The sequence below is a fragment of the Microtus ochrogaster genome, chromosome 8 (genome assembly GCF_000317375.1).
Source record: "Microtus ochrogaster isolate Prairie Vole_2 chromosome 8, MicOch1.0, whole genome shotgun sequence".
NCBI classification, from domain to species: Eukaryota; Metazoa; Chordata; class Mammalia; order Rodentia; family Cricetidae; genus Microtus; species Microtus ochrogaster.
The window spans coordinates 81,244,131-81,270,400 of NC_022015.1; the positions used below are offsets into that span (position 1 = coordinate 81,244,131).

The 26,270-nt window shown below is 37.9% G+C and overlaps 2 protein-coding genes and 1 pseudogene across 11 annotated transcripts in view; 2 read left to right on the forward strand and 1 right to left on the reverse strand.

Annotated features, from left to right (window-relative positions):
* The window catches only part of Pdcd4 (programmed cell death 4), a 34,562-nt gene extending 16,482 nt beyond the window's left edge, over nucleotides 1-18,080 (forward strand). For 2 of the 5 annotated variants that reach the window (XM_005352475.3, XM_026781492.1), the window contains exons 8-12: nucleotides 749-863; nucleotides 5,380-5,487; nucleotides 5,925-6,035; nucleotides 6,591-6,730; nucleotides 8,561-9,318. In XM_005352475.3, the coding sequence (XP_005352532.1) occupies nucleotides 749-863; nucleotides 5,380-5,487; nucleotides 5,925-6,035; nucleotides 6,591-6,730; nucleotides 8,561-8,621 (535 nt within the window). In that variant the 3' untranslated portion in view covers nucleotides 8,622-9,318. Of the gene's footprint in view, nucleotides 1-748; nucleotides 864-5,379; nucleotides 5,488-5,924; nucleotides 6,036-6,590; nucleotides 6,731-8,560; nucleotides 9,319-14,646 lie in introns of those variants that run through there. The other 3 variants (XR_003377297.1, XM_026781493.1, XM_005352476.3) reach the window with 3 other exon arrangements.
* On the forward strand, nucleotides 9,541-11,172 carry LOC102002287 (annotated as a pseudogene).
* Bbip1 (BBSome interacting protein 1) lies at nucleotides 10,330-25,914 on the reverse strand. Of its 6 annotated transcripts, XR_003377298.1 has the most exons (5): nucleotides 25,845-25,914; nucleotides 18,336-18,438; nucleotides 13,348-13,423; nucleotides 10,552-12,163; nucleotides 10,330-10,404 (listed from the first exon to the last, which is right to left on the reverse strand). XR_003377298.1 is itself a non-coding variant. In XM_005352477.3 (4 exons), exons 3-4 carry the CDS (start codon nucleotides 13,391-13,393, stop codon nucleotides 11,997-11,999), a joined length of 213 nt encoding a protein of 70 aa, XP_005352534.1. In that variant the 5' UTR covers nucleotides 13,394-13,423; nucleotides 18,336-18,438; nucleotides 25,845-25,914; the 3' UTR covers nucleotides 10,330-11,996. The 6 variants fall into 6 exon arrangements, 5 of the variants coding, with proteins under 5 accessions (XP_005352534.1, XP_026637295.1, XP_013203629.1 ...); XM_005352477.3 differs by having other exon boundaries at nucleotides 10,330-12,163; XM_026781494.1 differs by lacking the exon at nucleotides 25,845-25,914 and adding an exon at nucleotides 25,584-25,717 and having other exon boundaries at nucleotides 10,330-12,163.
* Nucleotides 25,915-26,270: the final 356 nt, after the last annotated feature.

Genomic DNA, 26,270 nt, shown 5'->3' on the forward strand with positions numbered 1-26,270 from the left:
TCAGATGTTGTGAACATGTCATTTATTTGCTCTTTGTTGTTAAAAGATTGTTGACATGGAATAACAGGAAGAGGACAGTAATAAAATGCAAAAGTTCTGAGCTAATTTATTAGGTTCCCTCATTTCAAGTTATCCTTCTTTGGACCTCAATTTCCCTACTTGTAAAATGAAAGTGTTGAGTGTATATTGATCAGGATACCTCTGGGTCTGATTCCTGAAGTCATTTCAAGTTTTAGTAAGATCTACTTAGTGAGCCTTGGTTAGAATCTGTAGAAACCTTTTCTTAGAATATGTGCTTTTCACTTTTGTTCTTTGATTTAGTGAATTATAAGCCAAACATGGTGTTCTACTTTTTTAAGCTTCCTGGAGATGTTGGTTTAGACAGCCATGTCTCAGGTTTTCCAGATATAGATACTTATTTTCCTACGTTAGGTCCTAGTGGAATGACTTTCATGGGTGGGAAGATGTGAATCTATATAAAGTTGTATGTGAAATGTTTTGTTTTGGTGATATATCAGTAGTTTTGTCCTGTATTTTGGTCGTTCTTGATGAGAAATGGATGTAAAGGAACATAATATGTTAAATATTTTGCTAACTAATTTTAATTTAAAAAGTTATTCCCCAAATTACATTTTTTTGTTACACAAATGTTGTCAATATATAGACACTTTTGCAAACTATTGATAATTCAGTAAACCTCAGCCTATCTGTAATTTTCTACTTTTCTTTTTTCTCGTCTCTTTGGTAGAGCTGCTTTGGATAAAGCTACTGTGCTTCTGAGTATGTCTAAAGGTGGAAAGCGCAAAGACAGCCTGTGGGGATCTGGAGGCGGGCAGCAGTCTGTCAATCACCTTGTTAAAGAGGTACCCGATAAGCATTGTTTTCAACTTATATATGTCCTTTGAAAGAGAAAACAGTAAGACAACTACTAAATGGCATTTTTGTGGGTAAGAATTCATTGTGATTGTATACCTGCAAGTAAAAAAAATGGAATAATCTACAAAAGAGAAAATAATTGCATAATTGCTATTATTCCCTGTTTTGTGACTTAATGGCGTGACTATTAAGAGGCCTTTCGTGAATGTTAAGAATGTTGTCTGTGAACATCTAAGGAAGGAATAACTATAAGGAGGCTGTCTGTGAACATCTGGGGAATGCCTAAAATCTTGTTTTATAGTTGTATTTAGTTTTAACTTAAAATGCCTTTTTGTTTTTGTTTTTTGAGACAGGGTTTCTCTGTAGCTTTATAGCCTATTCTGGAATTCTGTCTGTAGACCAGGCTGGCCTCAAACTCACAGAGATCTGCCTGCCTCTGCTTCCCAAGTGCTGGGATTGAGGCATGCACCTTCACCACCTACTTAAAACGCTATTTTAAAATTGTTCAATAAATATTATATATAAACAATTTGGGTAGTCTGAGATTACAAGTTAGGGATCATTACTATTAGAGCCAATCAGAGTGGTAGTTATTTATAAGGATGTTCACTACATTTGCTAAGGAAAATTAATAGTTGGGTTATTTCATTAAAATGCAAGATTTGCTTCCTATGGATTTTCTCTTTAACAACTGGAAAAATGTAAGTGTCTGACTACATATTTTGAGACCTGCAGTTAGAAGATTTGTAGTTTAAGTACTTTTTTTAGTATACTCTTTTTAATTTTGATTTTCAATTAGTTTGTGTATTTGTGTGTATACATATGTGTCTTGTGTGTGTTTTAGTTCAGAGGTCAAAATCAGGTCTCATTTTTTAGGAAACGTCACCTAACTTTTTGAGACAGTCTTCACTGGGACCTTACTTATGACATAGCTGTAGTGATATTTTGTTTGTAATCTAACAAATAAAGTTTGCCTGAAGATCAGAGTGCAGAGCTAAGCCACTAATTAGCCATAGAGGCCAGGCATTGGTGGCATACACCTTTAATGTCAGCACTCAGGAGACAGGCAGACAGATCTCTGAGTTCAAGGCCATCCTGGGCTACAAGAAATTGATCCAGTCTAAAAGGGAAACAGAGCCAGATAGTGGTGGCTCACAGCTTTATTCCCAGTACTTGGGAGTCACACGCCTTTAATTATAACACTAGGGAGGTGGAGACAGGAAGGGATATGGCTGGGTGGAGAGAGGAGTACAAGGCTCGGGGCGGGGGAGGGGAGACAGGAGCTCAGTGCAGTCTGAGGACGAAGTCTGAGGATGCAGTCTGAAATAGTCTGAAACAGTCTGAGGAAGCAGTCGGAGGCAGTCTGAGAGCAGAATTGCCCCTTTGGTCTGAGCATTGGTAGAGGTAAGAATTCTAGTGGTTGGCTGTTTGCTTCTCTGATCTCTCAGCTTTTACTGTTTAATATCTGACTCTGGGCTTTATTTATTAAGACCAATTAGAATTCATGCTAACCATAGTTAGGCTGGCTGTATAGTGATCCACAGGTCTCCTTGTCTCTGTTTCTGATGTTGAGATTACAAGCATGTCATGTGCTATGTATTACGTGGGTTACGAGGATCAAAGTAAAGGTCATCAAACTTGCATGACAAGAACTTTTTGGCTGAGCTGGTGCCTCGACCCTCAGTCTTTTTTATATCTCTAGTTTAAGTGGTAAGGAGCTAGCTCAAATGGGTAGTTACAGTGTTGATCATTTTTTGCTTTTTACATAGGTTAGATTAGATATGTCAGGTCATGACTGCATTTGTCTTTTAAAAATTTGAAGAGTTATAAGAAAAGTTAAAATATGAATATCCCAGGGATATTAGGCAAGGAAATGTAATAAAGAGCATCCTAACTGGACAGGAAGATGTCAAACCAGCTCTGTTCCCAGATGAATGATACATAGATTGGAGAATCCAGGGAAATCTACAGAGAAACTCCAAAAACCCAAAACTTAACCCGTAGTTTAGCAAATTTGCATGATAATAAGATCAATACATGAAATTCAGTTCTTTATACATTAGGTTGAAGCAATAACAGAAATGAAAGTGTGGCTGTTTATAAAAGCATAAAATTAGAATATGACAAAATTAAAGGAAATTCAAGTTTTATACACTAAATACTGAAAACATTGAAAGATATGCCACATTTATGGACTATAAGACAATATCGTTAAGATGATAATACTCTCTGAAGGTGATATTTTGAGAAATTGACAAACTCTTATTAGACTATGTGAATTATCTTTCAGTTAAAAGGAGATTGGAAATAACAGTATATGAATTTGAAATTTACATTATTTTGGGTACTCATTTAAATGGAAGCAAGGTTCAAGTAAATTTTTATTTTTTAAAAAAGAAGTAATCTTTTTTGAAGTTGTCATCATTTTATTTATTTATTTATTTTTATTTATTTATTTATTTATTAAAGATTTCTGCCCCGCCACCACCCCCCATTTCCCTCCGCCTCCCCCAATCAAGTCCCCCTCCCTCCTCAGCCCGAAGAGCAATCAGGGTTCCCTGCCCTGTGGGAAGTCCAATTTTTAAAATATATTTCTGTATATGTGTGTGTGCCTGCTTCTCTGTATGTGTACTGTGTATGTCTTAGTGTAACGTGTATGTGTGTGTGTATGTGCATGTGTGCCAGAGAGTCTTTTGCATCCCCTGGAACTAAGTTGTGGCAGTTGTGAGCTATTGCGTGGGTTCTGGGAACTGAACCCAGCCCCACACAAGAGCTGCAAGTGCTGTTAGCCACTGCGCTGTCTCCTCAGTCCCATGTGCACTTTCTCAGTGCATAGCAGATACCACTTAAACAACACACAGCGTGTAGTTTTTAGTAAACGTACTTGAAATATTAAATATTGGTATAAAATATGTTAAGTATGTAATATGTATGTTTGTACTAAATACTTTGTGTATGTGTATAATGTGTGTCTGGTATGGTGGTGCACTCATGCATATGAGGTACATACTTGGGCATCAGGCATCTTCCTCCGTTACTCTCCACTGCCTTGCCTTGAGACAGAGTCTCTCTCTCAACTAGAAGCTTGATATTTTTTCTTGACTTACTGGCTAGTGAGCTTTTGCAATCCCTTTGTCTCTGTCCAGCGGTGCTGGAATCATATTTATGCACGCTCATGCCTGGCTTTATCATTATTTTTATGTGAGTGTGGGGCTTTGAACTTTGGTCTTCATTCTTGTATTCACCCAGTCAAAATACACTTAGTGTCATTAGAAACAAGTGCTTTTCCCAGAAAATTTGTAAAGAACATTATTTTTTATTTGAAAAGCTCTTTTGCTGAAAAAAAATTTACCAGTCTTTTTCTAGAGCCAGAAATGATACTGTCTCTTTTGCTATGACTGAAGCTCAATTACTGAAGGTGTTAATTTTTTAATGTAATATATAATGTGTTTGGGTGTTTGGCCTGTATAGAGTCTGTATACCACATGTATGCAGTGCTCTCAGAGGCCAGAAGAGGGCAGCGAATAGTCGTAGATAGTGGCTAGCCACCATGTGGGTGCTGGGAATTGAACTTGGGTCCTCCAGAAGAACAGCCATTGTGCTTTTAAACACTGAATCGTCTCTCCACCCTCACTAAATGTTTTGAGATACTGAGTTTCAAATTCTCAATTCTAGAGAGAAGAGAAACTGGAAATCTTTGTTCTTGTAGTAATGTCCCAGTTATCTCTTACTTTTTGGTTCTCAATTGCATTTAGACCACCCTGATACTTGGTGGCATTCCAAAAATTAATGGGACTTTATGTTAGTGCCCTCTAGTGGTATTTAACCCTTTGTCCTTTTCAAAGATTTATTTTAATTATATGTATGTGTGGGTATGTGCATTTGAGTTAGATGCCTATGGAGGACAGAGTTGTAGGATCCTAGGAGCTGGAGTTACAAGTTGTTGTGAGCTGCCTGTAATGGGTGGCCAGAGATAGCCTCAGAGATAGTCTGGTCCTCTGCATGCTCTTACTTGCTGAGCTGTCTCTCCAGCCCCGAAATCACTCCATCTAGTCATTCATTCATCTATCCTGTTTTTTGAGACAGAATTTCTCTGTTTAACAGCCCTGGCTGTCCTGGAACTCACCAGGCCGGCTTTAAACTCAGAGAGATCTGCCTGCTTCTGCCTCCAGAGTGCTGGGATTAAAGGAGCCACCACTGCCTGGCAAATCCCTTATTTTTAATAGGATATATTGAAACATTATAGTTATAAGACAGGGCATCTACATTATAAAACCTGCTTGTGGATACCAGTCATCCCTTAGAAAACCAATGAACCATTCAAAGCCTGGAAGTTTATTTTTTAATTATGAAGAAATTCTTCAATTATGAAAAATTAAATATTATGACACACCCTGTCAAATCCCTAATCTAATATTGGTGTGAATGTAAATAAATAATTTAGGTAAGCACACAGCTTTTAAAAATTAGAAATTCTAACATTGCAACTTTTAAATATAACAGATTGATATGCTACTTAAAGAGTACTTACTCTCTGGAGACATCTCTGAAGCTGAACACTGCCTTAAGGAACTGGAAGTACCTCATTTTCACCACGAGCTTGTGTATGAAGTAAGAGTACATTCTCATACCCAAGAGGATTGTCTTTCCTTTTTTTCTTAAAGATTTATTTTTATTTTATGTGTATTGGTGTTTTGCCTGCATGTATGTCTGTGTATGAGTGAATTACAGACAGTTGTGAGCTGCCATGGGGGTGCTGGGAATCGAACCCAGGTCCTCTAGAAGAGCAGTCAGTGCTCTTAACTGCTGAGCTATCTCTCCAGCCCCCCACGAGGATTTTTAGTTGCTCTTCTTCTATCACAGTGACCAATGCTTTATTTAATAATACAAAGCTTTTTTTTCCTTAAAAATACTAAAATAATTTATGTTTATATAATCATTACAAAAAACATAATCACTACATGTTAGATGAGAGATCTGATACATTTTTAGGAGCAGTTTCTCATGAACTGTTAAAAATTAATTTACTCTTTTTGTTCAATTTTTAGGCCATTGTAATGGTTTTAGAGTCAACTAGAGAAAGTGCATTCAAGATGATCTTAGATTTATTACAATCCTTGTGGAAGTCTTCTACCATTACCATAGACCAAATGAAAAGAGTATGTATGATATTATTTTAAATAATACCTCAACTATATAATTGTATAAAGGTTAGGGTTTGAATTGTATAAAGGTTATGAATTGTTAATAAAGGTTTCTTTTAGTGTATGTGTAGTATGATGCCTGAGATTTTGTTCGACTTTTTAAATTTTTTGGATGTGAAACTTAGATAACACTTTTTTAAAAGTATGATTGTAGATAGCACTTCAGTCTTTTTTAAAAGTATGATTGTTCAGTTTGTGAGATACAAAAGCATTTAAATGACAATTCTTTTCCTATTTAAGTTGTACATGTTTTTTAAATGGTGAAACTATTTATCTTATATACAAGATAGTAAATGTAGATTGAGAAGTAGATAGTCAGGGAATTTGCTCATTGTCTGACATTTGCCTGGTGTTCTTAGAGAAGTTTTAAAGAAAGCAAATATACTTTATTTTCAAGGTTCAGTTATTGACTTGTTTTGCCAGTTTGCACTGCATCAGTTTATAATATAGTGGTGGGTTGTTTCATGACATCATTTTTACGCAGGGTTACCAATTGTAATTTTGTTCTAGGGTTATGAGAGAATTTACAATGAAATTCCAGATATCAATCTGGATGTTCCACACTCATACTCTGTGCTGGAGAGATTTGTGGAGGAATGTTTTCAGGCTGGAATCATTTCCAAACAAGTCCGAGATCTTTGTCCATCAAGGTACTGTGTTTAAATACTACTTTCTCATTGTAAAATACTGAATGAGATAGTTGGGGAGCTAAGATAGTTGTGTGTGTTTGTCATTCTGCTGTCAGGAAAATTAAGTAGTGTCTTTCTTGAAGTGACTGGAGGCGAAGAACTGTCTACTTGTCTACTTAAGAGTTTAAGCTTGCTTATCCTCTTGCAACTGTGGACAGGACTACTATTTGGAGGGAGCTAATTTTATACAGTGTAGATGTTTACCAGGATATTAGTAAATGTTATTTCAGTGTAGATATTATCACCAGAAACACAAGAAAATTGGAGATTATTTAGTGAACCTTCAAGTTCTCATGACTAGTGCCTTGTATTGGCAAAGTGTGAATTCAGACTTTCTAGACTTAAGGTCCAAATGCTTTCCTATACTTGGCAGTGGCTTTCTTTGCTTCACGTAATGAAGAGCAGACACTTACTGTAGGACTGTTTTTCTCTTTAAGGAATTATATTTGTACCACTAGGATATAATTTAAAGAGTTGATAAGGGCTTTTCCCCTTAATAAGGCAGTAGGTGTAGCAAGTTAAAGACTTAGCTGTAACTAAACATGTTTTATATACATTTTTGTTTGTTCTTTTTAAGTCTGAAAAATGTAAGCTTTGAATTCTGTTTTGTGAAGAGTCTCAGAAAAACTACTACTAAAGTTTATAGGCTCAGAGAGGAGAAGGTGGAGGTGTAGACATCTCTGGAAATGCAAATCATGGCTAGATGCCATACGTCACATAGCATCAGTGAAACTGCCACCTTAGCGGGTAACCCTAGCGAGACCTTTTGTCCTCACCATTTCATCCCACCCTGATCTTAGTGTAGTCCTCAGTTTAAGGACACAGAGCAGATTCCTGTCCCAGTACCTTATGGTTGCGTTTTAAGATTCTTTTAAAGCTTGTGTTTGAAAGTCTGGTTATTTTTATTGGGGGCTTTAACTCTGGAGTCATTGAAGAGTTCCTACAGTTGTGTAATATAATACCAAACAACTTTGACTTTTGTCATCATTAAGCTTTTGTGTTTGTGTGCTAAGTACACATGCATGTGTGATCTTGCATGTTTGGGGCAGAGACCAGGGGCTAATTCTGTAATAGGTCTGCCTACACTTACTGATGTAGGCTGCTGGCCAATGGTTCTCTGGGGAGAGTGCTGCTGCAGTAGCTGGAGTGCAGTGGCTCTGATAGAGGAGAGTTTCTTGAGTTTCCAAACCACAGTCAGCCTTCCCTTAATGGGGCATATAGGCTAAAGATATCAGATTTCCTTTGGTTGTCTACAGATTAGGACTTTTCTAAGGTTAAGGGAAATTTAGTTATTAAACATTTTGGTGATATTATTTGTTAACATTATTTATGTGGACATGTGTGTTCATATCATGGTACATATATGGAGGTAAGAGGTCAACTTCTGGGATTTCCTTCTGTACCCAGATGATGGTCCCAGGATTGATCAGGTTTGGTGGCAAGAGGAGCCTTTACTTTCTTTGAGTCACCTTCTGTTTGGCTCACTTGCTTTCAAATAAGGTAAAAATAAATACTGAAGTCTAAGTAAAATGTAACTTTAATTACAACTAATAGACAAAGAAAATTCATTAGTAATTGTTTCTCTAAGCTCCTCATACTTGCTCTTTATCTGATGATTTTTAAGGCTAAGGTTTCTAGTAGGTAAAAAACATCCTTTCAAAGGAATTCAGACACACTGGCCTTAAACAGCAGAACTCTTTATGTCTAAATGTATAAACATAGATGTCAAGGTTTTAATGTTTTTCGAGTCATATTTTTACCTGCTTTTGTTTTTGTCCTTTTCATTTACAGGGGAAGAAAGCGTTTTGTAAGTGAAGGAGATGGAGGTCGTCTTAAACCAGAGAGCTACTGAAGGCAGAGCTCTTACAGTCTTAGCTGGGATAGCGGCAGATCTGAACTGTAAGAGTTGTTAGTGCAGGGTTTTTTTTTTGGGGGGGGGGTACAAGGCATTTCTGAAATTTTATAAACTTACATTTAATGGGGATTTTTGAAGGAAGTATTTTTTCTTTTTTCTTTTTTTCTTTGAAGGGAAACTAAAGGAGGGACAGAAGAGTAACCACTTAAATGTGGAATATTCTGATAAGCTACTTTTTCTAAGTGCCATGTTTATGACCTAATCATTCCAGGTTTTGCATTGATGTCTGACTGCCACTCCTTTCTTTCAAGGACAGTGGGTTTTTTTTTTTTTTTTTGTAGTAAAATCACTGGTTTATACAAAGCTTTAGTTAGGGGACAAGTGAAGCTACTAAGCCCCATGTTGGCTGCTGCTGTGGAAATGCTGTGCTTCGGGAATAAACACACATACATACTCACCCTACACACATCTTACACACACACACACACACACACACACTTTTGTCTTAAAAAGAATTTTTAAAAGACGAGTTAGTCATGAGACTTTTTCATCTTTCCAGGGAACATATTGATTGGTCTTAAATACTAGACAGTTAAGTAAATGGTGGCTGGAACATCTATTTTTCTACAAAACTGGAAAAATGAACCCGGTTCTACAAGAATGTACAACAAAATAAAACGTGAAGCAGTGTTGATTCTTTAGTTGGGAGTACATTTATTTTGTGTGTTGAAAACGTCTTTTAGGTTTCCTGTCTAAACATCATTAGGCCTTGTGTTCATTCCCAAAGTGCAGGACAAACGAAAAATGCTTTGTTGTTTCTTGAGACAGAGTCTTGTTATGTAGCTCTGGCTGGCCTGTGTCCTCAAACTTATGGTAGTCTGTGTCTACTCTGTGTCCGAGTGCTGGGAATAAAGGCATGGACCATCATGCCTGGCTTTCAGAACAAGTACACTTGAGCTTAGTGAATTCAAGTTATTACAAACTCTTTTTATTTTAATCTTCAAACTTTAATAATAATAATAATAAAAAACAGGACTAGAGAGATCACTAAGCAGCAGTGAGCACCTGCTGCTCTTTCATAGGACCCAAGTTGGATTCTTAGCATCCACATCGTGCAGCTCACAACCTTCAGGAACTTGAGTTTTCTGGGGTATCAGATGTCCTCTTATGACTTCTGTGGACACTTGCATAGAGGTGGCATAAACACAAGACACTTAAAAATCTTAGAGCAGTGTAATAGGTGAAAAGCCTTTTAAGGTTACACTAGGGACCATACATGCACAGTTTATCTTTGTTTATTGATTTGAGCTGGAGTTGAATAGTTTGTCTAATATATAAACAGCTCTTATCTTTAAATTTTGTTGACGTTTAAAAAAGTATTCTCCTTCAGAAGGAAAACATGCTCATTGCGTAGGAGCTCGACTTATCTTTCACTCTTCTGAAAGGGGACTTCGGATCCACAAAGCTGTTCTCTGGAAAGCAACATAAGCCACGTTGTTAGCCTAGAAAAGCGTTTCCCAAAGCAGGACAACTTCAGCTCGTTAGTTACAGAGGATGGCACTTCTAGCAGTCAGAAGTTGAGGTTAAGTTTTACTCAGCACAAGACTTCCACGGTTGATGGTTCCACGGGAGAGTGTGGCTTATTCGGAGTGGAATGTCTGTCTCCAATTCAAGGCAATGATTTCCAAGGCTCTATCACACACGACTTTAGTGACAGCAGTTTAAGTGTTAGTGATGAGAACACATGTCCTGAACTGGGCTCCTCTGGTAGCCAGACAACCTATGGAGCAGAGGTAACCATGTATGTAACTCCAATAAGTAGTCTCATATCAAAAACTAGATTTAAGGGGAGCCAAACGCTTTCTTCTTCAGCAGAAGTGAGAGACAGTGTTTCAACACCTGGAGACAGTGGTTTTAGCTCCCTTACCTGGAATAAGTTGGAAGATTCCATTTCTGACCAAGAGGGCTCTTTGCAAGAAGAACTGTTTCAGAAGGGGACCCCCCAGAATGGGGGACCTTGTAAAAAAGCCAAAGCATCGTGGAAGGTTGAGGAGACTGTCCACTCTCCGGGAGCAAGGCTCCCAGTCAGAAACGGAAGATAAAAAGCAGATGGTTACTCCCAACTCTGAAGTAGGAGTGGGTGCTGCTTCAGTCACCTCGGAGGGTTAGCAAGGCTCCAGTGAGAAGATCAGGGATTGGACTTTAAGCTTTAAGAACTTGTCAAAATACCCCAGCCTCCTGTTAGTTCATGAGCTCTTTATGAAAAGCAAAAAGAAGAGATTCCAGCAGGAAGATGACCAGGCATTCTTTGAGGAAAGGGATGAGGGGGAAACAGACTTCAGCACATTCTGGCAGGACTGATTGGCAAGAAGATGGGCATAGAACAGCTGGATATCTTGACAGAATTACAGTATAGAAATTTGAAGCATATTTTAACTATGGTTTTAGATTCCTTGACTTCAGAGAGTTTATTCAGGTTAAGAAATAAAAGTTGCTCATGGAAGAAAAAAAAGTATTCTCTTAAATAAGTATTCTACTTAAAGCTTTACATTTATCTAAATATCAATATGTAATTACCAATAAATAAGTTACTTTAAAGGGAGATCATATTTCCAGCCTCTTTTTATAAAGGCTAATTACTTAGCAAGGTTTCAAAGTCTGTGGCAATTGAAGAAGTCTAGTGACTGCAATCAACCATTATATTTACAATTTCCAAAATATTTTCTTGGTTACAAGGCTAGGTAGTCTTTTAGAAAGAAAACTCTCTAGTGTTTTTTAAAGCTCATATTTATTTTATTGGTTTATTACTGTGATGGCTAAAATAAAGCATTTCTAGGTTTTTGTATTTGGTAATCAATACTTTTGTAATTCTCTATTTCTTAAAATTAGTGTAATTAAAAGCTAAGTTGACTCCAAAATAGCTGAAGGTTTTTTAAAAATCAAATTTGTTAAGAAGCCAGTTTTGTTATTACTGCTGTCATTATGGTCAGGCTACAAACCATTAAGGATGACATGGTACATAACTGGTTAAGTTTGTTTCTGGGTAACAATATAGTCAAGAATAGTTTATTTTCAGATTTAGGTGTCTAAAAAGATGAGGAATCCATCATCCAGAAAAGACACATCTAATCTCTAACACTACTACAGTAGGTAGGTTGAATAAGGTAATTTATAATTCTGAAAACCTTTTTAAGATCCCATAAAACATCATTCAAAGTTTTCTTTTTAATACAAGCCAATGTTTAAATTCCCAAATTTTATTTTTTAAAATTATGAATGTCCAGTTTGATTATGTATTTTCAGCCTATAGATGCAGAATAGTTTCTAGTTCCTGAACAGGTGAGATGGGTTGTCCCCTTAAAGTGGTACTAGTCAGTGGGCTATTTGCTGGTCTTCTTTTTCTGCCATTTCTTGTTGGCGGATTGTATCCTGTGCTGCTTGCTGCATTTTCTCTAGTTTTTCCAGAGTCAGAGATTTTAAGGGTAAAAGCTTGGGTTTACACAGTACCATTGTGGTTACATCTTCTACAGACAACTGCCCTATTAATAAGAAATAAGAAATTAATTTGAGAAAAAAAAAGAAATTAATTTGAGGAATATAGACAGTTTTTGTCCCATCTAGTCCCACAGATGCTCAGTCACAAATAAACACAGACAAATAACCGTTTATTAACTATAAATGGCTTGGCCTATTAGCTCAGGCTTATTATTAACTAGCTCTTACAAACTTAAATTAACTCATAATTCTTATCTATGTTTAGCCATGTGGTTTGGTACCTTTTCTCAATGCAACATTTTTATCTTGCTTTCTCTGTGTCTGGTTGGTGACCGCAGACTGAGCCTTTCCTCTTCCCAGTTATTCTAGTCTGGTCACCCAATCTATACTTCCTGCCTGACTACAGGCCAATCAGCATTTTATTGAACCAATAAATCTTACAGGGTACAAGGGCATTATCCCACAGCAGAGGAAGATGCTTGGTGGTTTTGATTTGTAACTAGAATGTAAGTCAATGAAAAAGTTTCTGTTCCTAGACTGACAAATCAGTGATCCCACAAGCAACAATTCTTAACACTATAGAAGGGTCAGGAAACAAGAGCTGGACTTTGATATACCATAGCTTTTTGGACCAAATGTTTAATTGGAGGAATATATACACAACACAGAAGAAATACAGCAAGGTGAAATATTTAACGTGAATGCTCAAATTATGGATTATTTAACTGGAATGGTTAGCTTTTCTCACCAGAGTATGACTTTAGGTTATTTTCCCCATATTTTCAATCTTCCTTTAAATTCCATTTCACTGAGAATTTCACATTGTATTCTGCACTGAGGTACAACAGGATTTTTCTTTTTTTTGAAATAGGTTTTCTCTGTGGCTTTGGAGCCTGTCCTGGAACTAGCTCTGGTAGAAGACCAGGCTGGCCTCAGACTCACAGAGATGCACCTACCTCTTCCTCCCAAGTGCTGGGATTAAAGGTGTGTGCCACCACTGCCTAGCTCAGTACAATAAGATTTATAGTTACAAGAAACAGTACTTAATTTGGTATCCTTTGTTGAGAAAAGTGAGAATTTCTTTTACAACCTACTCATGAAAACAAACTATAAGTGAGAGTGGACTGTCATAACCCGGAAGATGTAGGCACTTAGCTATTCTGCTGTGCTATACCCATCACCTGATAAGTCTTCTAGTAGTCTACAATGAAATACCTGTGAAATATACCTTGTTTTGGAAGGACTTCCCGGAACATCGACTTCACTTCTGCCATCTATAACTGCTGGATACGGTGCTTTTGCTCCTTCAATGAGAAATCAGTTACTGACATTAAAATTCCCAAAGAATTCCTGGCGACCATAGCTGAAACAAATACTACAGAAAGTGAAGATTTCCTGTAAGGTTTCCTGAGCAGTTTTCTGTGGTTCTCTGAAATAAGGCTGAGACATTTTACATGTATCTAGATCTTGTCAGTCTTTAGTCAATAGTAACTGGAATGCTAAGCATTCTAACTTCTTATCCTAGGAAAAAATTTGTAAAACTTCACTTCTCTTTTTGATTTTACATTTTTTTTTTCTATTTTGTTTTTTGAGACAGGGTTTCTCTGTGTAACAGCCCTGGCAGTCCTAGAACTCATCTGTTGACCAGACTGGCCTCAAACTCACAGAGACCCACCTACCTCTGCCTCTCAAATGTTGGGATTAATAGTGTGCACCACCATTGCCTGACATATTTTCTTTTTTTAAAAAAGGAAATCATTGAGTTGAGAAAAGGTATATAGTAAGGCTTCTTAGTTCACTGACAGTTCCTTTCTTAAGAAGACACTAACACCAATCTACCAACTGAAAAGGGGTGAGGCGGAGATGACGAGGTGGTAATAGGCAACATTTCCTAACGTTCTTTCTTGTGTTGCTGACAGCTGATTCCTAACTTTCAATTCTGGGTTGCTCAGCTGTAACCTGTAAGAAGCAACATAGTGGGTAAGCAAGCTATGAAATAGACATGAAACATGCTTTAGTAGTTCCACTGAGATACTATATGCTAAAGGACCAGGATACACGTTCCTGTAGTATTATGGCTATTTAAGCCAGTAACACTTGTTGCAGATTACAGCTATACTGTCTGCTCTAAGTTCCTGGATCAAGTTGTAGAATGGTGCCTTTCTAAATACGCTTTTCTAGACAGTGCCACCCATTCAGTGATGTTTCACTACACTGAGGCAACCTTACTATGTCTTTCACAATGTTTACTACCAAGATTTATTATTTATAAAGTGGTGATGCTGGCTCGGCGCCTGCTTTTCCACCCACTGCAAATTAATTATAACCAAATGAAACTGCTTTTGTTCTTTGTCATTCTTGTTCCACTCCTTAGACATTCCTAATATAAGCTTTCTACTTTATGTTCTTCAACTGATTATCTTCTCCTTCAAATTACTCTGGAATGTTTAGGTTCCTGAGAACCTCTATCTGTTCTTCAGAACTCCTGTCTTCAAACTTTATTCCTGTTCTCTCTCTGTCCTATCAGGGACAGTAGATGATATAAGGAGTAGGCCAGGAAAGCAACTCTTCTCTAAATGGAGTGTGAGGTAAGTATACCATGCAATTTCCTTAGAATGCACAGCCCCAAATACATTTTTCCTTTCTATTTAGGCCCGAAACTTAATACTCAAGTCTTTTTCTTCAATGTTGGGTGGAAGACTGATAGCAGTGCATATCCCTAATTAAATCAATATAGCTACTGAGCACCCTCGTATCTCCATTAAAAACATCACAATGAAAATCCCGTGCCTGCATCAGATCTGACATGCCACTGAAAAGGATGGGCATTACTGATTGAGAAAAGTAAAGCACAGTAACTAGTTTCCTACATACAAGCAAGATGCTGCCTATCATGGTAGGTTAAGTTTTAGCTGTTTACAGAAAGAGCAACTCTAGCTTTGTATAATTAAATCACTACTCTTTGTTTTCCTTTGGTTTTTACCTCTTACACATCCAAAATACAAGAGGAAAACAATGATACTTGGTGTTCATCTGTTTGACTGAGCCATTGTTAGTGGAAAGGGTGTGGGGCTAAAGGACTGGCAAAGAATGTGTTGACACTGGTGAGGGTAACATCAGTGCCCTCGTTTGCTTAGGCGGTTTCTGCTTTAGTAGGACTGATTCTTGTTCTAGGCCCCTTAGGCCTTGACAGGAGAGAAACAGGAAGGGAAGGGCTAAAATAAGCAAGGTGGAGATCTAATGGCTAGCGTTGGCCAGGATATGCACTTTGGATAATTGCCCTGGGAGTCTAGAGTAAGAAGGAACATTCTTTTCTTTCTTTTTTCTCATAGCAGTCTGCTACTCGCCAAACACAAGTGTTTTGTAGGGTGTAGTGATTTCTAAGGAGTTGTGGCTACTTCTAAGCAGAGTATCAATGCAGATGGGATACAAAACCAGAGATGGATGGATCAAAAAAGAAAAACATATATTACTGAAATGTGTATTGGAAAACTGCCATGAGGGCCTACCATATGCCAGACAGTGTTCATCAGTGAACAAAAAAATCTTTTGCCTTTTGGAGCCTACAGCTAGGGATAAGGGAAGAGAAACAACAGAAAGTAGCTTAGTACAGATAGAAGTTTAAATTGAATGCTGGAAGACGGTAATCCAATTGTAATAGGAAAATCATTAGGATGACACTTTAAGCAAAGACTGTTTTTATATGTGTAAGTTTATGTGCTACACTTTGGAAATGTGGACAAATCAAAAAGCCTGTTAACTTCCACAGCGAAAGAAGGCTTATGGAAATGAGCACCCTCTTTCAATTTTTTTTTTACAGAGCTACTTTGCTTTATCTACTAAAACCAAGTATTTGACCTCAGAGCTATCATACTTATGAAACTACAGCAGATGTTTATGAGTCGGGATGGCCACTCAGCATTGCATTAAAAATGACATTGACGAGCAACATGTTCAGCAATACTGAGCCCACTTGTTCACCAACTGGCCAAGAGATAAATTATGGGTTATGCACAGACTAGAATGCTATCTCAGACTAAAAATGACCCAGATTGTGATGGCATATTAAGACAAATATTAAAATGAAGAAGTAGATGTATTCTTACCATATTGGAACCCATATATATAGCAAGACAGGGTTTCCTTGTAGCGTTGGAGCCTTCCTGAAACTCGATCTGTAGACCAGGATGGCCTTGAACTCTATTTGCCTGTCTCTGCTTCCTGAGTGCTGGCATTAAAGGTGTGGGCTGTCACCACCTGGCATGTTTAACACTGCTAAGTGCAGTGTCACTATACTATTGTTTGTCTTCAGACAGGGTAACTGGAAAATACTGTGCTGTTTCCTTCCCTTTTTAAAGTTTGTAATCTCTCTTGGAGAACATAGTTCTGATGGGCAGTGTACTTTAAGATCCTGAGAAGTCAATGCAAACCTACCAAGTAATGGATGTCTAAAATGAATGCAAAAGAACTCAAAAGAAAAATGTTTGTCATACGATATTTTACTGTTTTTGGAGCACTGAAAGACTTGTCTAAGAAAGATGCTTTTAAAATCAGTCATGTATTTGGACAAGCTGGAAGAGGAGATCACTAAAGTGTCTTTTTTACCTTAAGAATGCACATTCCCTTCAGAGTCTTACCTGCAATTCATCATGACATGTTTCTAAATCAACAAATATTTTTCAGTTGTAATAGTTACAAAGGACATGATTTCTACATACTTAACATCAATTTTTAAAACCAATGTAAATAGCAATTTGGTAGTAACATTTTAATAAAAAGGAAAAGTTCTTAGAGCTTTTATATTATTCATTTTAATCCCTAGATCTCTTTATTTTTAACACAATTTTAATCTAATGTAACATTTTCATACTTGGTATGTTACTGATTGTACTAGCATATTAGCTGGTTACAAAAATTTAAATAAATAAAACTTTAAAGTACACATTGTTAAAATTATTGACCACACATCTGTTACTAAGGACTTTTTTTCTCAGTAAGTTTACATATGCTTGGCCGAGAATTTATTGGAATCTGACTTTTCATTTATATAGGCATAAGTACTGAGATAGAAATGGCAAAAATTTTTGTTTGAACTTGTTATATATTTGAAAGTCATAGTGACCTATTAATAACAAATTAGTAAATTAATTTTTCCTCACTGTGTATGCTAGGCTAGCATTTCACTACTGAGCTGCATCCTTAGTACCTACACTTCCTTGTGTAGTTTTGGAAGTTGAGCACTGAGCATTTCCTTTTGTGAAAGCTCAGCATTCCCTAAGAATCCCAAGTCCTTAGTCTTGAAATGCGCTTTATTTACTGTCTGTGGTACGCAAGAGATTTTGGTCCTTGAAGTATTTCATTGCAGTAAAATTCTACACTGGCTAGGAGAATGCCTTTTTCTTTTTCTTTTCTGTTATGTGATTGTGAAGGGAGGGGTAGGTACAGGAAATGAGACTAAGCATGGTTAACTATTGGCTCCTTTTTTTTCAGGAAATTAAGCCTTAGAGACTTCACATGGAAGTTAATGGTCTACAAGTTCACTATTCTTATCCTTGCTTGCCTTCATTCTGCCCTGATTGTCTTTAGGTGTCTTGAAGCATATGTGTAACCTCACATAAATACTACTCATTTGTAAAATCACATTATGTTGTACTTAGAAATATTAATAGATTTTCTGAGAGAATTTTATAGTTAACTAAAATTTGAGATGCTCTATGAAGGAAAAGTTATTTTCCTTTTTAACATCAAAACTTTCTTGAAACTTAAATGTAATAAAGTATGTAATGAATTTGCAGCAGGAGAACTGAAAATGTATTATTTGCCAAACTTATTTGATCCTGGACTCCTTTAAAAATGCTTACATGGTATACAGCCTGTAGATGTGTGGTAAGACACATGATAGGCGGAGCACACTCCAAGGAAAACACCATTATTTACAATATAATAAAGCTACTTTGAAATCACCCTTTTCCTGAATAATTTATAAAGATCAATTCAATATGGTTTATCTTCTTTCATTAGTAAGTGGAAAGTTGAGACACTCTTGGAAAACACTGTCTTTTAAAGGAACTACTTTAACATGAAAAGAGAAATATCTTGCAGAGTATTTGAGAAACTGGCAAAAATAGCAGCTGTTTGCTGTTGCCTGTCAGAATAGCATTCTATGACACACGTACAGCATGGTGACAGTTGTGCTGCATGCACATGTAGACATACCTAGAGTGGTGCGGGTGGACATCCGCTGTTCTCTGTGGCTATCTTAAAGGTGGTCTTAACACTGGCAGCTGCAATCACTGCAGTCTCTTCAAGACAAAAGGACCTGCACAGAACAGATGTAAAAGCTGTTTTAGGAGGACAACAGAAAGGCACTTTAAAGAGTCGAATACAGGCAGTGGATGTTTCAGTCTTGGCAACCAGCTGGATCACAGAATCAAAAGAAGAGGAGCTTTGGTCATGGTGTCTCTTCACAGCAATATAAAAGCGACTTAAAACATCACAATTCAGGTTTAGGCTCAGCAAGTGTGTAAGTTCAGTTGGAAGATAAAAATGATTGAGGTATACAGAGTCAGCTGTACATCAGTATCAATGACAGAGGTACAAAATCACTCAGGGGTGGAAAATGGTGGGTGGTGGGATTAGTGGTAAAAACACAGGAATACACAGCAGTGAAGAGAAGCATCCTTTTAAAGCATTTTGCTTATTTTGTATGTGTGTAGGTGCACACATGCCATACTAATGCATGGGAAATAGAGAATTCATATCAAGCCTCACATCAATCCCTAGCAATAAGAGTTCAATGAATATTAGCAATACTGTACTGTACCGCTATAATGATGTCATAAAACTAGATTCTCAGAAAAAATAAAGTCTAAAAAAGTTATGGGGGTTTATTACTAATATTTAATAAAGAAAAACATACCAGTAAGGAGGAACATTTCAGAATTATTCACCCATCAACCAGGTCAGAACCTGCTTGCCTTCGGAGGTCAGTTGTGTTTTACAGTGGTATGGCTATAGACTCCCATCATTCTCTATAAGTCACACTCTTAGTAATGATCTTATACACAGATTAGTTTGAATGTATCTAGCTGGCTGGTGATGCTGTAAGACTTTATTTTTTTTTATTTTTTATTTTTATTTTTTGGTTTTTCGAGACAGGGTTTCTCTGTGGTTTTGGAGCCTGTCCTGGAACTAGCTCTTGTAGACCAGGCTGGTCTCGAACTCACAGAGATCCACCTGCCTCTGCCTCCCAAGTGCTGGGATTAAAGGCGTGCGCCACCAAGATTTTTAAATGCCATTAACTTCATGTCACTGTTTAGAAGAAAGTCATATGTATTAAGACATTTGAGCAGAATGTGTGTTTTAAAAGAATGTTCCAGCAGAGCAGTCACATTCGGAGCAGACATGCAATATGTTAAATAGCTAGACAGAGCTAAATGCTTTAGGTCATATCTTTGTCTAGCTATCTGGGAAATGCAAGCTGTGGTCACTGAAGTGGTAGAAGGGGTGACAGATTACTGAGATCTAACTTCAGTTATAAGAATATGGATCAGAAACATCAAAATCAAGACCCAGGACAGGATTTGGATCCATTTCTAAAACTGTTCTAGCTCACAGGAATATTTGGTTTTGTATTAGAAGTCACTCCCATAGGAAAATGTCTTCTCCTTATATTGCTCACCATTCCTGTTACTTGGTCTTCACTATCACTCTTTCCCCTGTTAAGTAAACTCATCAGCTTATCCTAATTTATAGAAAACCCATCTCTAAAGTATGAAATGGAATGCTTCAGAGTAGTTTAGGGGTTCTTGTGTTTCAAACAAGCCATGACAACAAAAGCTTTCGGAAAACAAGCTTGAGGTAAAAATTTTCTTTTAGTAATCTATTTTATTTATATAAGGAAATGTAAATTTATTTACATATAGAGATGTACTCTATGCTAATTAGTATAGCTGATTTTGCTGTTTCATGTATCCACTTTAAATGAGGTACCTAAGTTATACTGATGGTTAACTTAGCTGTGTGACCCTGAATACATTCCTTAATCATTATGCAGCTTGGTTTCCTCATATAAAACATACTTCATATCTCAATATCTATCCAAAATTAAAAGTTCCACATAAAGAGCAGATAGACAAATGCCTAGAAATTCAGCATGGTTTACTATCCGAGGTTAAATTTTTATGACATGATGGACTTGCTCTACACTGCCATTAAGGGATCTTCTAAGTTCCAAGACCTTTGAATTTTTGTAGACATTGTATTCCCTATAAATATGACAGCATGATCTATTCAAGTGTTTTTCTTTAACATTTTTTACTTATTTAAATTTTAAGCAGCATGCACTGCCAAGTTGTATCCTTAAATGTTTTTTAGAATGTGTGATAAAGCAAATGTACTTTATAATATCTACAACTCGAGGCTGAAATCACGTGGAAGATTTTAAGTGAGCAGTGAAGAGTAGAAACCTATACGGACTGTAACCAAGGGAACAGAATTCTGTTGCATATTAAAAATCTATCTTGAATCTTTGGCAGAGATGACAAGTGACTTAATTCTTACCAACAGAAGTAATAGTGTGATGTGGGATTCTCCTCTGTATGCTATGAATACCATTGGTTAATAAAGAAGCTGCTTTGGGCCTGTTGCAGTGCAGAATGGGACAAGATGGGAATTCTAAGCAGATAGAGGAGGAGAGATTAGGTGGCATCAGGGAGACGTCATGTAGCTGCTGGAGGAGAAAGACGCTAGGTACTGGTAAACCACGGGTCTCATGGTAAAATATAAAATAATAGAAATGGGCTAATTCAAGATGTAAGAGCTAGCTACAAATACCCTTAAGCTATTGGGCAAATTAATATGTTTCTGTGTGATTACCTTGGGTCTAAGCATTCGGGAAACGAACAAGCAGCCTCTGACTACAATAGTGCTTTAAAGCATTTTGTGACTCTTTAAGTCATAATGCTTTTTTGAAATATAGACATCATAATGCTGGAGCCCTATAGTCCCAGACTAGTTTAATTTTAATTTAGTTTAATGGTCTGCTGGATGTTTAAAAAGTGTTTGAATCAATTTTGAAAACCTGAAGATTTGACATAAAATCCAAATTTTAGCTGTATTTGGAAGTATTTGATAAACATGTCCTCTCCAGTTCTCTAGTCCTTAGGATTCCCATTGCTTCCCTCCTCCTATCAGCTCAGCTGTTAAGCACATCTAACATTGACCTGTAGTAAAATACAGAGCCACTGCAATTGTCTAACTGTACCAGTTGTGCAGGGATTGACTTTTGTTTGATTTTTTTTTTTAAAGTTGGAAACCTAGTCTTTAATGTCTGTGCCATTTCTCCAACTTCCTCTCCCCCTCTCGAGACAGGATTGGGATGCAGTTGCTGAGGTTGCTTTGGGACTCCTGGGCTCAAGTAATACTCCTGCTTCATCCTCCAGCAGAGCTGGTGCGACTAGTGAAAACCACTGGATCTGGCCTGCTAGGAACTAAGATTCAAATCCTAAATATTGAACTACCAGAAGCAATCCTATTATACAAAGGATATTCATTGTTAGGGCTTTTAAAATAAATTATTTTGTAAATACTCATTAAGTTAGCTCTTTTAAAGTAAATTCAGTTTGTTTGGTGTAGTTTCAAGTGGGCATGGCACAGAATTGTAGGAACAATAACAAAAATCTTGTTTTATTCAAATGTTGAAGTTGAATGATGAGGTTTCAAAAACAGATTTTGGAAGAATGGGTATTAAATTTTGGGCCTTTTGTATACTAACTGGACATTCACCCCTGAGCTGCACTTCCGGTCTCATATAGCTTGTCCAATGTAAGCTAATAAGGAAAGGTGAGAGTGACCCTGAATGAATGCTTCCAAGTAGATGTGCAGTAGTAACACCCACTTTTACTCAAGCAAATGCAGACTGATAACATTCAGGTGGAGAAGCCAACTGACATCAGACATCAGACAGCTGGAGACATAGCAGCTTCTATTCTGCTTTGCTAGCTGGCACCTGCTAGTATAGATGTGCTGCAACATGCTCAGTTTGGCTAATTAACTCAGACTCATGTTAATAAAATGTGTGCTGTCTAGTTTCTGAAATGTGCCTAAGCCTTGGAACAGGAACTGATCCTGGGGGATTTGGATGATGTCATAAGCACTGGGAGATTCCAATAGCATATACCACTATTAAGTTCATATTCATCTCATGTAAAATACTGTTCTTTAATAACCTGTTTTAAAATTCAGGTCTAGGTGATATTTCTTAAAAATATTAACTTTTAGTCTCATGAAAAGTTAATTAGTAGCTGAGATAACTAGTTAGCTATTTCCATAATATGTAAGAAAAAAATTATTTGATAGTTTACATTGCTTTCTAAAGCTCATTCCTCAAATGTCAGATTTTGTTCATAAAAATCTTGCTTTATTATTAAAAATGTGCACTTTCTCTAAAGTCCTCCAGAATCAATGAATTAGAATCTTTTATGTTTTTGATATAAATTTGGAGAATTGTCTATCTCACTGACCTTTAAACATTTAATGCCTAATATGTGCCTAAATTATACTGATTTAGAAGATAACAATCATACTGTGACCACATTCTGTGAGCTATGAGGCAAGCTAAAATACTTTACATAATATTTGAATTCTGTTTAAATTTAGTTTTAAACGGCCCACAGACACTTACTAGTGAATGGTCATATTCCTGAAATCCAGGTCTGATTCTAAAACCTAGTCTTAACTACTATATTATTTAGCCTTCTTGAATTTAGTACCAAGCTAAAATTGTTTCACAATCATATATGAGCACACTTCCTCCTATACAAAGAAAGTAACTATTAAAACATGTTATTTTAACTTTCAGTATGATACCTAAAACATTCTACACTAACCTAAGAGATTTCTTTTCACTTTCAAGATGAAAAGTAAGTGTAGGGTGCATTCTTGGGAGTTTTTCTCTTTTGATTATCAACTAAATTCCACAGTTCTCTATCCATCGGGCAGAGAGTGTTACTAATGAACTCAGTGTTAAGTATAATCTTGGTTTTGCAATTTTTAATAGGCAATGCTTACTACCAAAAAGCTATCATAGAAACAACAGGAACAATTAGATCTTGCAGAAGAATTTCAGGGAGAAAATAACATTGCCTAAACTGGATTGTGGCCAGATGGACCACAGTTGCTGTGGTATCCGCTGTGATAACATCAAGATTGTGTATTTGAATTACAGAGCTACAATCTTTCAACAGCAGACCACAGGGTGCCAGGACTTGAAACTCAAGAAACTATGCTGACATCAGTATACTGTGCTGTAGATTTCATTGCATCAGCTTCAAGCATAGGCGAAGTAGCAACATTTATTAAAAGGAGACAGTCTATATTGCCAGCCCAGAGTACTAGTAAGCACTCTTTAGACACAGGCAAGTTAAATGTCAAACTTTCAGCACGCTAAATGAGATGGACTTCACTAGTAACACATGGCAATGGTACACGTAGTTGCATTTGAGAACACAAATGGAAAAATAATACTGTTACATAGTCATGTACAAGAAACAAGCTTAATCAAGACTCTTGATTCTTGAACTTCTAGGTCACATGAAGTAAGGAAAGGGATCCATTCTCAACAATACTTCTGGTTGACTTCTTCAAAATGCCCATGTCACAGAGGGGAAGAAGATTCCCGGGACAGTTCTAAAGTTAGAGTGGTAATGTCCATGTACATTACAAAGTTTTGACAGAATTTTGATTTGTATATTCTTTGTATTTTACTTTAGAAAACTGAAAATTTTCTTGGTTGTAATTGATACTGTATTTTTCAGTTTCTCTATTTCAAAATTCTTAGGAAATTCATATAGGAAATCTTATGGGTGTCGAACAGCAGATCTATAACCTATTTTTAAATAGTAATAAGTTAGGAATGTGAGGAAAGAAATATGTACATAGCAAAATGTTAACAAGTATTCTACATAAGTAAATGGTGCATGACTGTACAGTCTCTAGCTATCCCCCTTACCCACACTCCTTTTGGAGATTGGATTTCACTATGTATTCCAGCGGCTTTGACTTGAGATCCTCTTGCTTCAGCCTCCTGGGTGCACCACACCTAGCTCTTTTAGCTTGGCAATGTCTGCACATTTTCACAATAAAACAGACGGGGTAACATGCTGTAAAGGTTTCAGAGGGTAGACCTAAGAAAACACTCAGTGCCGGGGACTACGCTCAATCTCTGATACAGCGCAGAACAGTGACACTGTAGGAGTGTCTCAGTCATCCAGAACAGAGCTGAAGAGGGGACGTTATGTCAGTGCACGATTAGCTGCAGAGCTGGCGAATCCCACACAAACCATTTTATTCATGCATAAGAACAGTTGTGAGGTTAAAAATATGTAAGCAGCGGATACATTAAATAGTGACTATTATAAGACATGCAAGAAGTGCTATATAAAGGCTGCAGAGATGGGTCAGGGGTTGAGAGTACTTCCCACTCTCCCAGAAGACCCAGGTTCAATTCCCAGCACCCACATGGCAGCTCATAACTGTCTGTAAGTCTAGTTTCTGGGGATCTGACACTTTCACAGACATACATGAAGGTGAAACATGAACACACATAAAACGAAATGAGTTTTAAAAGTGCAATATAAGCTTGGGGGAAATCATTTCCTGTTGGAGACAATTTGGAAATCCATCTCCAAGGATTACAGAATCATGGGCACAAAACTCACAAAAGGTGACGTCAGACTAAATAACCTCAGAGAAGACAAGAGAACTTCATTTTTGCCTGGCACACAGGTAGAGAAGGTAGGTTTGCACTCTCGTTATCCATTGGTTAGGTACAAGCAATCCTTAATTTACCTGAAAATTATCTTTTTCTTGTAGTTTAGTATTCAATCTGTAGATACAGAACGACTGACTTCTTGACTCAAAAAGTCTACAGAAGGAACTGCATGATATAGTTTCTTGGAGACACATACAACAAATAAGTGTTTTTTTAAAAAGAATATTTACAAGCATTAAGTTGTTTGATAAATCGTAGACACTCACGACTACTACAGAGCTCAGGACGGGAAGGCAGAAAAAGATGAAAACTGGCGGTGGGAAAGTCACCTTTTTCTTTGATAGTTGGGGTGGGAATTGATTCCTTTTTGATCCTGAAATACAGTCCTTAAAGGTCAGGGAGTACTGTACTTGATAGGAACTCGTGGAGGCGTGGTCAGGAGCTCAGCTAAGCAGTTGCTAGGGACCCAGGCGCCCAGGTCGGCCTTCTGGCCAGCCTGGCGGAGTATCGGGCAGCCTCGCCCTCCAGGGAACCTCAGAGGGGCGGAGGGAAGGCTGGCCACCGCCCTACCAGCCGGAAAGAAAACCCTCCGCCAGCGGAAGCGGCCCTAGGCCCTACCAGTCTTCTCAGATCTCCCTGCACGCGGTTTATCCTGCCTGGCCGGCCCGCACTTGGTGACGAGGCGCACTCACCTCACTCTTCAATTCCGGGAGAGGCGGCACCCCCTGGGGCGCAGGCTGGGGCGACTACTCCCACCTTCTGGCTAGGACCCTACTAGGAAGTACCAAGCGCAACTTCCGGCGCGAGGGAGTTTTGAAGCTCTAAGTTATTTCTTCTAGGTAAGTGATCAGGCATCTCTGTAAAAGGCCTGAAAACAAAGCCTGCGGTTCCTGAGTATGAATTAACTCGTCTGTCGTGGACTGGCTGGTCATCTCTCCTGTAGGTATACTTACGGGTTCCTTCCTTCCCAGATGGCTCCGCCGTTGCCCGGGGTAACGGGGACGGAATGAAGGAAACGTGTGTACGTCAAACGGGAGACAGGAAACGCCTCTTGCCATTATCAATTATGGCTGCCTGGCCTTCCACCGTCACTTCCGCCTAGGAGTTGTTTCTCTACCCGGCTGGAGGCTTTCTCTGTGGCCGAGCTAGCAGCGGCGCCCAGTGGGCGGGAGACCGCTCACAGCCGCGGAGGAAAGGAAAAGGGCGGGGAAAGGGAAACTGGCAGCACTACCTCCCTCTGATTGGACAACTGCATTTGCTCTAGCTCCGCCCATCTATTCCTCCTAGCGAATGCCAGGCTTGCTAGGAGGCCCGGGGCGGGGCTATTGGAGCCGGAGTGTGTGGAGGGGCGGGGCGAGTGGGGGAGGGGAGGCAGAAGC

Bases quoted from the DNA above. Each gene is read 5' to 3' on its own strand.
- Bbip1 (XM_005352477.3), bottom strand. From the start codon at position 13,393: ATGGCAGAAGTGAAGTCGATGTTCCGGGAAGTCCTTCCAAAACAAG. The intron at 12,164-13,347 runs GTATATTTCACA...TCTTATTAATAG, and splicing joins GGAAGTCCTTCCAAAACAAG to GGCAGTTGTCTGTAGAAGAT.